This window comes from Cricetulus griseus, chromosome 6 (genome assembly GCF_003668045.3).
Source record: "Cricetulus griseus strain 17A/GY chromosome 6, alternate assembly CriGri-PICRH-1.0, whole genome shotgun sequence".
Taxonomy (NCBI): Eukaryota; Metazoa; Chordata; class Mammalia; order Rodentia; family Cricetidae; genus Cricetulus; species Cricetulus griseus.
The window spans coordinates 104,223,114-104,237,060 of NC_048599.1; the positions used below are offsets into that span (position 1 = coordinate 104,223,114).

General features: G+C 42.4%; 1 protein-coding gene across 2 annotated transcripts in view; it reads left to right on the forward strand.

Moving 5' to 3' along the window:
• Positions 1-6,345, forward strand: part of Mettl8 (methyltransferase like 8) — a 91,554-nt gene extending 85,209 nt beyond the window's left edge. Inside the window, exons 8-10 of one of the 2 annotated variants that reach the window (XM_027420209.2) lie at positions 3,577-3,683; positions 4,030-4,095; positions 5,034-6,345. In XM_027420209.2, the coding sequence (XP_027276010.1) occupies positions 3,577-3,683; positions 4,030-4,095; positions 5,034-5,191 (331 nt within the window). In that variant the 3' untranslated portion in view covers positions 5,192-6,345. The remainder of the gene's footprint in view (positions 1-3,576; positions 3,684-4,029; positions 4,096-5,033) is intronic. The other variant, XM_027420210.2, reaches the window with a different exon arrangement.
• The last annotated feature ends 7,602 nt before the right edge of the window (positions 6,346-13,947 follow it).

The following is a 13,947-nucleotide window of genomic DNA, read 5'->3' on the forward strand; positions in this document are numbered from 1 at the left end:
CAGTCTAAAAGAGAAACAGAGCTCACACAAAGGTGATCCAAGCACATAGATAGAGTGGCATGCCTTTAATCCCAGCACTGAGGAGGTCAAGACAGGAGTGATATGGCTGGACAGAGAGAGGAATATAAGGCGGGAGGAGACAGGAGCTCAGCGCAGTCTGAGGATTTGTAGAGACAGATGCAGTCTAGGCAGTCAGTCTGAGGATTCCTAGAGACAGGATCACCCCTTTGGTCTGAGAATTCAGTACAGGTAAGAACTAGTGGCTGCCTGTTTTGCTTCTCTGATCTTTTTCAGCTTTCCCCCCTAATACCTGACTCAGGGTTTTTTTTTTATTATTATTAATACTGATTAGAATTCATGCTACAGGGGAAAGCAGCTAAGGCAGGGGCCTTGTCCGAGTCTTGTCTCCTCTACTCCATTCCCAGCTTGGTCCTACATGGTTCCCAGGAGCCTAAGAGGAGATGGAATGGCAGGAGAAGCCATTCCCACTACTGCCCTCCATACACACTCAGATGTTACACGAGGACTTACACAGTGACTGCACAGTGAAGTGTTTGATTTTTTTCCCTACATTTTATTTCATTCTTATTTTACTAATAAGTCCAGACATTTTTCTCTGCACATAATACATTTACCTTGAAATTGTATTTTTTAAGGTTTAGACTTTTAATTCATTGTCAAGAGACCAAGGATATAAGCACAGCATGAAAAATGACCTAAAATGAGCAAAGAATATAATTTTTTTCCTTCATGTATGTATGCTTCCTTCTTTTTTTTCTTGTGCTGGGATTGGAACTCGGGGTCACACATGCTACAGGCCAAAATCCTTCCATGGAGCTTGGTAAATTGGAAATTGGTACCATGGATACCCAGCTTATATTCCAGTTTTCAAAAAGAACTTTTCACTAAGCATGCAATATCTTTCTGTCATATTTCTCCTCTGTTCAGACTTATTTTTATAGCATCTTTTATTTTCTCCCTATGTACTTTCATTTCTTTCTTGTTTTAATTTTTGTTTTTCGAGGCAGGGTTTCTCTGTGTAGCGCTGGCTGTCGTGGAACAAGCTCTGTAGACCAGGCTGGCCTCAAACTCACAGAGATCTGCCTGCCTCTGCTTCCCAAGTGTTGGGATGAAAGGTGTGTGCCACCACCACCTGACTGCTTTCTTTATGTGTGGCAGAAGCTGGATTCCACCCCACTATTCCACTAAATATAGTTTCTTAAGATTTTTACATTGTGCGTGCGTGCGTGTGTGCGTGCGTGCGTGCGTGCGTGTGTGTGTGTGTGAGAGAGAGAGAGAGAGACAGACAGACAGACAGACAGACAGACAGACAGACAGACAGATAGACACACAGAGAGAGAGAGAGAGAGAGAGAGAGAGAGAGAGAGAGAGAGAGAGAGAGATGTATGTGGTCCTGTGTGTTCCACAGCATGTATGTGGAGGCCAGAGGACTATTTTATAGTGTCACTTCTCTCCTTTCATACTTACATGGGTCCCAGGGATCCAACTCAAGTTGCCAGGCTTTTGTGGCAGGTACTTTTACCTGCTGAGCCTTCTTGGCAGCCATGAATGTTGTTTTAAATGAAAGGAATTTATAAATTATCTGAGCTGACCTCATCTTTTCAGAATAAGAAAGCCTCAGCACCTTTATTGCCTTAAGGAAAGCAAAGGCAGAGCTGGTGTGGTGGCTTTACTTATTACGTAACACTAGCACTCAGAAGGCTGAGGCAGGAGGCTGAGGCAAGTTTGAGGCCAGCCTGGTCTACATAATGAATTCTGGACCATCTTGGGCTATGGTGTAAGTCCCTGTCTTAAAAGCCAAAATCAAATAAACAAAAGAGAGACAACAAAGCCTTGTGCTGTAAGCTGCCATTTCCCTCCCTTCCCACATCAGGCAATGGCAAAAAGTTCTGTACCCTCATTGTCATTCCCTATGGGCTCCACGAGTCCTATTCCCTGGAGCTGTGGGCAGCTAATGCCTGTCACTTAGCATCCATAGAAGACCTGAGTCTTTCTGGCCACAAAACATAGGCCATGAACACAGAACCCAAAATACTACATCAGGATTTATTTTAGAAGTCGTATTTGATTGCATGCTACAGAAGCAGGATGAGGAATTAACAAGAATAAAGCCAGAGTCTCCTGATGTTGAGCTGGGAATTGAGAAGTGACTACAGTCAAAAAAAAAAAAAAGAATAAGGAAAAAAGAGTTCTTTTTCTTTGAGAGGAAACCATGTACACAAAGGCCTGCACAGACCACAGAGGCCACTGTGCTGTCGTGTTTGGTTGGGAGAAAAGCTCTGGTTAGAAAGCAGTAGAAACACCATTGGTAGGATTAATCCTGAAAACCCGGTATGAAATAAAACTTTGCCCTCTGGATTAAAATCATGAAAATCTTTTTGGCAATGAGGTGATTTTCCAGGACCATTGTTTGAAGTCAGACAATTCATTGGTAACATCCATGGAGAATTAACAGGAAGGATATGTAGTATATTAGGAAATTATTTTGTTTCTGGGCTTGGTGCGGGGTAATCGGCAGTGCCAAGGAACTGCCAATGGGAAACAGGAAACAGCAAAGGGGGGGGGTGGGGAGAAGAAGCAAGAGGGAAAAAATTGGTGAGCACGTGGATAGGACAGTTAAAAAAGAAAAATGATCTTTCCATCTTGAGATGGATGAGGGTACCTTTCAACTAATTGAAGAAGTCAGGGGTTAAGGAGATGGCTCTGGGGGTAAAGTGCCTGCTGTGCGTGACTGAGGACCCCGGTTCGATTACAGGAACCCAGGTGAAAAACCAAACACACATGGATGCTGCCTATAATCCTGGCATTCGAGAGGCAGAGGCAGAGACAGGACTCAGGATCAAGGTAGCTAGCTAAACAAGCAGAACCTAGGTTTCATGAGAAATCCTGCATGATGTCAGCTGTGTGCTTACACATGTATGTGAACATGTATATGCATACTCATATGTGCCATACATATACACACAAAAGAGAAGAAGGGAGGGAGGAAGGAAGGAAGGAAGGAAGGAAAGGAGAAAGGGAGGAAGGGAGGAAGGAAGGAGATGAACTAACATGGAGGAAAGATGACCTGTTTAGCTGGTAAGTTTGGGGTAGCTCTGGCATATTGTTTTATTTTGCAGAAAATGAAGTGCCTTTACCTTTGTCTCCTACTGTATTTAATCGCAGAAACATAAGTGGAGACAGGTATGTGAGTTGACTGCTTGGTTTGTTTGACACAGGGTCTCACTATGTGGCCAAGGCTGGTCTGGAACCCGTGATCCTCCTGCTGTAGCCTCAAAGTCTGGTATTATAAGTTTGTGGTTTGCAGTTCAGCTATGATACAGGACGTCAAGCTCTGTAGCTCCCAGCTGAGTTTAGTTCTTGAAAGTCTTAGACTTCTGAATTTGGTTCCTTTGGATACAAAATGCTTTTGTGGGTTGTCTTTTGTTTGTTTGTTTTTGTCTGTTACATGTATGATCTCTTTGGCTTATTGAGATCTTCTTACCTTGTCTCCAGGAAGGTTGACCCTAGCATATAAAACGTTTCCACACAGGTTATCTTACTTTGTTTTCCTAGGATGCAAGCTGTTGTCCACCGACTGTCCAGGTTGCTGAAGCCTGGAGGAATGTTATTATTTCGGGATCATGGAAGATATGATAATGCTCAGCTTCGCTTTAAGAAAGGTAGCAGGGGCTAGGGGTTCCGTGGTTAAGTGCTCTTGAAGAAGATGGGGATTTGGAGACCACACCCACACCAGACAGCTCACAACCACATGTAGCTCCAGCTCCAGGGGATCCAACACCCTCTTCTGACATCTCCAGGCACCCACACATATGAGCATATACCTACACAGACACATATATACATAATTAAAAATAAAGATAAAAATTTTTAAAGGTAATAGTATATTGAATTCTAAGTTGTTTTAATGTGGTTTTGGAATATAAAAAAATTTCATGTCAAATTATTTTGATTTATCTTGTTTTTCAAGGAACTGTCAAGTTCTTCCTTTTTATTATTTTTTTTTAGGGCGTTGTTTATCTGAAAATTTTTATGTCCGAGGAGATGGTACCAGAGCCTATTTCTTTACAAAAGGTATGCTGATCTATTACCCAAGGTAAATGATGAACTGTGAAAACTCTCCTCAAGTAACAGTTTGCAGGGAGACACTCAGACACTGTGAGCACAAGGCCTCAGCAGCGATTGGACACCCAATGCCTTCATGCCCCGGTGCTTGCAACACTTCCACATAAAAGCATGTAAATAACCGTTGCCTTTTAATCCAGTTAAATTTACTTTTAAAGAGTCACTTGTAGGCTGGGCGGTGGTGGCGCATGACTTTAATCCCAGCACTTGGGAAGCAGAGTCAGGCGGATCTCTGTGAGTTCGAGACCAGCCTGGCCTACAAGAGCTAGTTCCAGGACAGCCTCCAAAGCCACAGAGAAACCCTGTCTCGAAAAACAACACACACACACACACACACACACACACACACACACACACACACACACACACACGAGTCATTTGTTTCACTTACACTAGAGTAAATGTGCAGGCTGTAATTTTAGAGATATTGCTAGCCTGGATATGAAAAAAATTGAATATGCCACAGGAAAGAATTTTATTTTTATACATATAAAGAAAATTAGTTCTCACTAGTGAATTTCTTATCTTAAACCAGTACTTTTGACAGCACCAAGTGAATCCTGCATCCAAGGGCTTCCCCAAACTTGATAATATGTAATCTTTGGTTGTAAAACAAAGGATCATGAAGCAGTCACATTTCAAAACATTATAGCCATAGTTCATCTCACTCTAATCTGCCCCTACCCTGCTGCCCCCGTCAGTGTGTTTAAACTTGCAATATATAGAGAAGATAAAAGAGCCACTCTTGGTTTTGTGGGTTTCCTTCACTTAACTGTATAGTACTTCTTGGTATAAATGAAATTTGAATGAACAATCCTCCTTGGACATTGGTCCTCCCCTCTCCCCTGTCATGTATTATATCTTTGACTGCCACTTTTGTCTTAAAGGGGAAATCCACCATATGTTCTGTGAGGCCGGATTACATGAAAAGCAAAATCTGGTTGATCATCGCTTGCAAGTTAACAGGAAAAAACAAGTGGCAATGCACCGAGTGTGGGTTCAAGGAAAATTCCAGAAACCATTGCACTGGACTCAAAGGAGCTGAAATTAGCAATCTCCTTTCTCACAACAGAGCTATGTATCATGTTAAGGTATGAAACCAAGGTGTGATGTTGTTCAAAGTCTTCTTTCCAAAGACAGCAAGAAGAAGAGCATCCGTGGCCCTGCTGCTCTGCTGTCTGAGCTCCTTGGACATTTTAAGTATACGGAAGTGACTTGAAAGATCATCCCACCCACCCTCTGTGTTTTCAGAACTTGAAATATGTTTGTTTGGTTTTGTTTCATCTAACCATGTTCCCTTGAATTTTATGGTTTTGAATTAAATTACTGATAGTTTTGAGAAATGTAACCTGTCCATTTTTTTAGAAATAAGAAAAACTATCTACTTTACTATTGGGCATAGGAAGGCATTCCCAAACAGTGGAACTGCTCTCTCTCATCACACAGTAGCAGAGGCTCAGCGTGCCTTGTTTTAGGGGAACTTACAAGCCCAGGATGAAGGTTTATTGGGGTTTTTTATTTGTTTTTTGTGGGAGGGTTTGTTGGTTTTGTTTGGTTTGATTTTCAAAACAGGGTTTCTCTGTGTAGCTCTGGCTGTCCTGGAACTTGCTCTGTAGACCAGGCTAGCCTTGAACTCACAGAGATCTTCCTGCCTGTACCTCTCCAGTGCTAAGATTAAAGGTGCGAGCCACCACCACCCAGCTAAAAAGTTTATTGTTTTTGTTTCATTCTAATCTATTTTCTCCAACCCCCCTTTTCTATCCCCTCCCTTTCCTAATGTCTGAAATATAATTTTAGTTTCTCTTCCTTTCCAAAAATGGGGAACTGTGGCCTTTGTTAAATCCCTTTCTGGCTATTCTTAAATGTGCAGATCATCAGGCTGTAGTGGTTGGTTTTCATGCCAACTTGACATAGGCTATACTCTCCTGGGAAGGCAGATTGTCAGCTGCCTGTGAGTATTAATTACGTTAATTGATGTGGGAAGATCTGCCTACTGTGGGCAGTACCATTCCCTGGGTTTTAGATCCTGAACTGAGTAGGAAGTGAAAAACTGAGCTGAGCCCTGGCATGTCTGTGCTCATTCTCTCTCTGCTCTTGACTATGTATGTGACCAGCTCCTTCGTGTTCCTGACTTCCCTGCTGTAACCTGGTGGACTGTAATCTGAACTTGTGAGCTAAAATAAACCCATTCTCCCCTAAGTTACTTTTGCTGGAATATATGTGTGTGTGTGTGTTTTGCCTGACTGTATGTCTGTGCTGCATATATTCAGGCACCATCCTGTATGTGCCTACTGCCTGCAGAGGCCATCAGTATCTCTGCTTGAATAGGGCATCTGTTGTGGAATAATCTTTTTGTACACTTTGAAGATGCGTCATTCTGAATGGTTTAATAAAAAGCTGAATGGCCAATAACTAGAGAGGATTTTCAGGCACCCAGAACCCTAGGAAGTAGAAGGGAGAGCTGCCAGCCAGATGGAAAGGAAGCAGGATGGGGAGGACAGATTAAAGGTAACAAGCCACATAAAAGAATGTAGATTAAAATATATGGGTTAATTTAAGTTATAAGAACTAGTTAGGAACAATCCTAAGCTAAGGTTGAACTTTCATAATTAATAGTAAGTCTCCATGTCATGATTTGGGAACTGGATGTCTGGCAGGACAGAGAAAGATTCACTACAAATAGTGTCCAATGTGGGGCCACATAATATTCACACAATACCTGAGAGAGCTTTAAAAAAAAGGTTCTAAACACTCAAAATTGGAACCATGCAATCCGTGGTTCAGAGACACGGCTCCTGGCAGCTACCAGCATGCTTTAACCACCAGTGCACCATGAGCTAAGCTGCAGGGCAGTTTAAGATTTTGCTCATGCAGACAGAAAAGATTACAGATATGCAGTAAAGCAGGTTCAGACGGAAACAAACTCTAAATAGGCTTAAGGAAAAGGATATATAGACAGTCATAAACGTAAGTAAATAGATAGTTTAAAAAATAGTAAAGTCTTTAAAGAAAGAGTAAAGCAATATTTAAAAAAAAAAACAAAAACAAAGAATACTCCACATAGAGATGGGAAATACTCAGGGAGTCTGGATCCTGTATGTTATTGTGTTGTCTTTGAATTTTTTGATTGCTGGTGAACAAATGATAGTAGCTGAGAGACATTGGATTATAGAAACTGCTAAATTAAACCAACCTATATATTTTTAAAATGTTTTAACTTCAAAGTGGAAGTTGGACAATGTTGCATTGAGGGAGAGGAAACAAAAAGTTGTGGATTCCTTCCAGATTAATAGAGATCAGATTTTACTGGGGAAGACCTCCTGAGTATCTTGGCTACAGACATTGGGGAGGAAGCAAAAAAAGACTACAGGACAGGTGACCTGTAAACTGATCCCTTGACATGAGAACAGCCCTGAGACAAGATAAATCTTGTTGTCTACAGAGTCCTTGTGACTTATTATTACATGCCATCCTTTCATATGGATGGATAGAGATTTATATTATAATTTGGTTATACAGTACAAATGGACTTACAAAGTTAACAGATGTCTTTTACCTGTTCAAACATAAAACAACAACAACAAAAAATCATCTTTAACTGACTTGTGCACACCACACATTCCATACTTGTGTGAATGCACGTATGTATGTTACTTTTGAAAGTTTATATGTTTTTTTAGAACAAGGGAACCAGACATCAATAAAAACAGGTGATCCAGCTTTTCAGAATGCGTCTGTTGCAGTTTCCTCAGAGGTCTACATCCAGAACAGCTTCAAGGCTGCTGACGGAGATGGTCCAGCCTCACAGACTATTCCAGCCAGGTCTTCAGATAAGCCTTGCACTTTCCCCATTACCAAGAGATTGAACAACAAATAATACAATTAAATCTCCCAGGATTTGACCATTATCTCAATTTTCCCAGAGTCTTCTAAATATTCCAGTACCCCCAGACCATAGGAAAAAAATCTAGAGATTACAACACCCACATTTCCAAGAGTTGGGATGGATGGCTTTTGCTCATTCGGTGGGTTATAGATGTTTGTCATCGTTTAGGGGGGTTGGTTACAAGTTGATATTGGTCACAGTCAGGAAAAAAGGGTAAGCAAAGGAGTTAGATTCAAGGATCTCCTTCTGAAGGATAAAAAGGGGGATACAGCATAGAAATGATGAGATAAAAGAATGTACTTATACTTGTTGAGTGTACTTTTAAACAGTCACTAGTCTCGAATATTTTACATTGGTGTGTATATTTGTATATTGATACCAATTTAAATAATAATAAATATATTTTTGTTATACTGTATATTCAAGAAAATTCTCCTAACAATTAGAAATGTATTTGTTCCCTTGCTTCAGAAAGAAAATATGTTGGCTCCCTGTTTGCCCTTTGTAAAAAGCAAGAGTTCCTAAAACAAGTCCCTCGTTAACAAAATGTTTACTGAATGTTTCTATTATGTATTATCAAACGTTAGGGTCACAACTTGTGCCCCAACTCAGGTCTGTGTATCCATCTTCAATAAGTCAATTCAAGGAGCCAAAGTAGCCAGGTGGTGATGCTGTACGCCTTTAATCCCACCATTTGGGAGGCAGAGGCAGGCAGATGTCTGTGAGTCTGAGGTCAGCCTGGTCTACAGAGTGAGTTCCAGGGCAGCCAGGGCTACACAGAGAAACCCTGCCTCCAAAAATAAGCAAAACAAACAAACAGAAAGAGCCAAAGTAAAGTAAAAAAACAGAAAAAGGAGACTAACTCAATGTGGACACATTGGGAAGAATGACAGATAGATCCTGGGGACCTCCCCAAGTTCAGTCTTTGGGGTTCTGAAGTTTAAATAGACAGTTGAGGATGTGCCAGGAAAGAATTCAAGAGCTGGTCTCTATAAACCGATCCATGCAATCAGCAAATGATGAACTGATCTGGAACAAATAAATGCACAGTTCTGAAAGCCATGGTCTGGAAAAATCCAGGTACAAAAGTTTTTTCTTATTTGTTTGCTTGTTTGAAACAGTCTGACTCATAGCCCAGGCTAGCCTCAACACAGAGTATGATCTTGCTGCCCTGGCCTCCATGATGCTTAGATTTTCAGGTGAGACTTTTAAAATCACTTAGAAGTTCCTTTCCTAGAAGACTGTAATAAGTCCATTTGGGATTGTGGGTTTGTAACCCGATAGTTTTAGGATTTAGGCATTATGCTGGCCTGTCCCCTGTTGTCTGGCAGGATGCACTCAGGCGGTACCCTGGCCAGCCCAGGGTCCTATGGCTGCTACATCACTACTAGGCACAAAAGGCCTCTTTAAGAGTCAAGTTCCACCCATTCTCTTTTAATTGGCTTATTGAGGAAGGATGGTCAGACCTGACTTGGGGCACAAATTGCAACCCTAAGCCTGATAACAGGTTGACCTCCTAGCACGCTGTGGCAGAACAGTTAAATTGCTGGTATCCCCAGAACACATGGAGTCTGAAAATGCTCAGTCATCATTGTCACCACCACACAGTGAAGGTGGCAGCAGTCACCCTTCTAAGGAGGGAGAAGCTGTGGGGGAGAGTGGGGAGGAGCCAAGCTTCTGGAAGGAAGTGGGCCTGTTCTCAAAGTACTCAAATTAGATCATTGTATGTAGGGCATTAATGAGGAATGGTGCTGAGAGCTGGGGCAAGCCAGCTTGTAAACAGACTAGAGCATGTGACTCTAGTCTCCAGACTGGAGCCATCCAAGTTGGTTGGTTCCTTTCTGTTTCATTCCAGCCATGGTGTTTTACAAACATATTTAGAGAGGTTTGTTGAAGACTTGTCTATAGCATATAAAGTGGTGTGAGGGTCAGTGATCAGTGGTGAGGAAAACCACAGGCTGATTCTGGAATATATTTGCCTTTGGTGGCAAGTCCTTAGAAGTACAGCTATCAAGGTTTCTGTTTAAATATGCACACATCAGTAAAATAGAAGAGTCAGAATTTGCCCCGAGTCTTAACTCACTTGTATTTCATAATTAAAGTCTACATTTAAAAGCCAAAACAGTCAAGAAAGTATTATATACAACTGGGCAGTTTAGATAAGTTAATGTTGCTATGGGAACCCCAACAGATCTTCTCGTGTCTCCATTTAAAAACCATGGCCCAAGGTGGTTTTTAAAAAACAACAGAAGGTAAAATTATTCGCACATTCTCACACATGTAAATTGTACTGTCTCTCTCAGTTCTAAATAGCAGATTGAAGCCAGCCTCTTGACTGGCTCAGTAAAATTCAGCTTCATATCTTTCTATAATGTATTACAGCATGTGAGTTAACCTTTAAAAGCTTCAAAAATACATCAACCAAATTTGGACTCTGAGACACAAACTGGGCTGTCTTGGGCGCTCTCCAGCACAGATCTCCTAATCTCTGAACATCCCCAAAGTAGCCCCACCCCCACTGTCTTCTGTTTGTCTATCAGTCCTTTTTCTACTTAGCCTACCTGCATCAGCCTCCTTTCTCAGGTTTGCTGCCAGACAGAAATGTAGATTTAAGCAGGAGAAAGCCAAGGAAAGAAGGGAGTTTCTCCTGTAGGTACTGTGAAACCATGAGGTGTCACAAAGGTATCTGTTTGGGTATTAGCTTAAAATAGCTGATAACTTCTAGAAATCTTAATTCCCTTCACATCCATAGAGCTAGGACCATGGTTAGCAGGGGCTGATATTTTAAAATCCATTTCTGAGGGAGCTGCTTTTCTGAGAGTTCATTTCCCTCTAACAGAAAAAGGTATGTTCCTTCATCTTCTTACAGAGGGAAAGAGTAAAACAGGTTAAAAGTGTATGCTCTATGTTCTCCAATTCTGAAAGTCACTTTGGAGCACTGTCCACCTGGGAGCATTGTCCTATGAGATCTGTTTGGGAAGGTGTCGAGGAAGTCAAGGCAGGGGTTTCTGTTGTTACAAGTTTCCCGTTCCCTATTAAAACGCTCAGTTGCCATTGACTTTCTGTTAACTACTTGTTTGGGTTCCAAACTGAACACATCCTGATTCCTCCATGAAGTACTTGTAAATCATTGCTCCTCCACTCTAGTTGGTGTGTGAAAATTCACCCATATGCAAATAACTGCCTTCCTGGGGACAAAACCCACAGTCATCTGAGCCCATCCCCGACAGTTTCATTCTCTCCGGGAACTGCTTCACTCTCCTTCTATGGTTTTCCAGCTCATGAAGATCTGAAGCCTGAATATATCAGCTTTGTTACCTAATTGGTTCTGATGTTTATTATGCTTCTCACAAGGGCAGATGACTTCACATTTGCATCGCTAATGGACCTCTTACAAAGCCTCCCCTCCTCCTGCCTGCCTGCCTGCCTGTTAGTCATCAGTAGACTACACGTTGGCGGGGTACATCCCCCCACCCCTGTGAGAGTGCACTGTAAATTCCAAAGCACTGAATGTGTGAGGTATTGTTATTAATAACGTTTACCGTCTACAAGGCAGTTTGGGCAGCACTCCACAGACCCTTTTTAGTGGAGTTTGAGACACTGTGACAGAAAGACAGTACAGTGCTGCGGAAAGGCATTGCCTGGAGTCTCCCAGGAAAGCCTAGGTTCCAGGTCCCACTGAAACACTTCGATACTCTCCATTCAGCTCTGAGTGTTGATTGTGTATACAGTAGGTACTTATTTGCTTCCCAAGAGCCTGTGAATTAGCTGTTATCAGGGCCATTTAGCAGATGAGATTGGGGCTCTGAAATGCTAGGTGACTTGCCCAGGATATTAGAGGTATTGAGTGGCACAGGCAGAATGTAGACCTGGAATTGCCTGACTCCAAACCCCTTCTCGTTGTGGGCTCCCGGGCTGCCGGAAAAGATGCTGGAGAAGAGAGAGCATCTGAATCCGCTGCAAAGCTGATGGGAGTTTGGCTCAGAGGAACCTCAAGATTCCTTCTCATTGGAGATCCAGTCGTTCTGTGGAATAAGTAGGTCGCACTTGTCCGAAATTACAAAAGGGAAAGGAAGGAAGGGAAATGACCTGTGAGGAATGACAATGCAAGAAGGCCTCAGTTGGTTCTCTTTAGCTCTTGAGTCTGCCCAGCTCTGCTCCTACCCCACCCCCAGAAGGCTGGGCCTTGCACTTGGCAGCCCTCCTAGCGGAGTACACATCACTTGCATACTCCTCAGTTTAAGTTAGAAGGAACAAAAAAATAAAAAATTCCATGCTTCAGGGAAGAGGAAAGGCCCTTAAAACATTTTCAGAGGGATTCTGCTGCTCTGTAAACTAAAGTCTGTGAAATCAGGAAGTGTGAGTGATAACGCATGCGTGAAACATCTTTATTTAAAACATTGTATGTACATGAATGCCACATTAATGCCGATTCAAACATGAAATGTGTATCCTTTCTTGGAATACGGTATGGGATTTGAAAGGCACAAAGGCATCCTGCAAGCTGCCTTTGGTATGGTTATAGCTATAAATAGAAGTAAAATAACACTTGCATCTTCCTTTTTAATGAATCTGTATTGTGGCCTCAGAACTACAGAGGAGAGTAGATGCCAAAATCTGCCTTTCATTAACATATGCCTTAAATGACAGGGAAGAGGTGTTGAAGACAAAATTACTTTTTCCTATGAGTATGAATCAGCAACATGCAGCAACAAGCAAGAAATAATAGCTCTGCAGGTGAGAGCCTGCGGAGGGCAAGAAAAATAGCATCAGACAGGAAAGGCACAAGTGCCCCTGCACGGGGGATGCAGGAGGCCACAGGGCACAGCTCCCCTCAACACATCAGAGGCCTCAAGCACAGTGACCCCGACTCTGGCAAAGTAGATTGGCATGAGATGGATGGAACACATTAAAACCTCCAGATGGTCAAAGACAGCCCACCCCGGGCTGCTGCTGGGGCTGTCAGAGGCAGGCTACAGGCGCCACTACTTGGCCAAGAGCTTAAAACAGTAGCGTTTGATTCCCTGTTGCCCAGAGTTTCACAACCACTTAACCTTTCCTAAGGAACAGCTAGAGTAGTGGTTCTCAACCTATAGGTCGTGACCGGGGGTGGGGGGGGTGGGGGTTAATCGGCAAACGATCTTTTTCACAGGGATCACCTAAGACTATCGGAAAACAGTTATTTAAATTACAATTCATAATTACAGCAATGAAGTAGCAATAAAAATGATTTTATGGTTGAGGGTCACCACAGCATGAGGGTCGCAGCTTTAGGAAGGCTGAGAACCACTGAGCATTATATAAAGAGGTTAGGGAGTCTGAACTGGTCTTGAAGTAGTCACAGTGTCCAAATAGCGGTGAACTTGGCATCTCAGTGTTCTGATTTTCTCTGGTAGAGCAAGGACCCCTCGGGGCAGGGGCAGGGTGGTGGTGGTGGTGGAGGATATGCTCTGCTCTCAGATGTTTCAAAGAAAGCCAGCTGTTGATTGCCTGTAATAAGCCCCGATCTCATCTCTCCTACTTGGGCTGATGGGACTGGCAGCAGGAAAAATGTGACTTGCATTATACTTATAAAAGTTCCTTGGTGCCGGGCAGTGGTAGCTCACGCCTTTAGTCCCAGCACTCTGAATTCCAGGCCAGCCTGGTCTACTTAGTGAGTTCTAGACAGCCAAGGCTATACAGAGAAACCCTGTCTCAAAAAATAAATAAATAAATAAATAAAAGTTTCTCAGCAGTGTTCTCCACCTACTGTTCCTTTTGGAGACAGTTCCTAGTCCACCGTCCAGGCTTTCCAGGCTTTTTCACTGGGGAAAACTGTGCTAACCTGTGACTTCCTAAGATTCATGATGAGATGCTGTTGAGTTGATTGTATTAGTGGGTTTTAATTTTTTTTTTTTTTTAATGTTCTTAGCTCA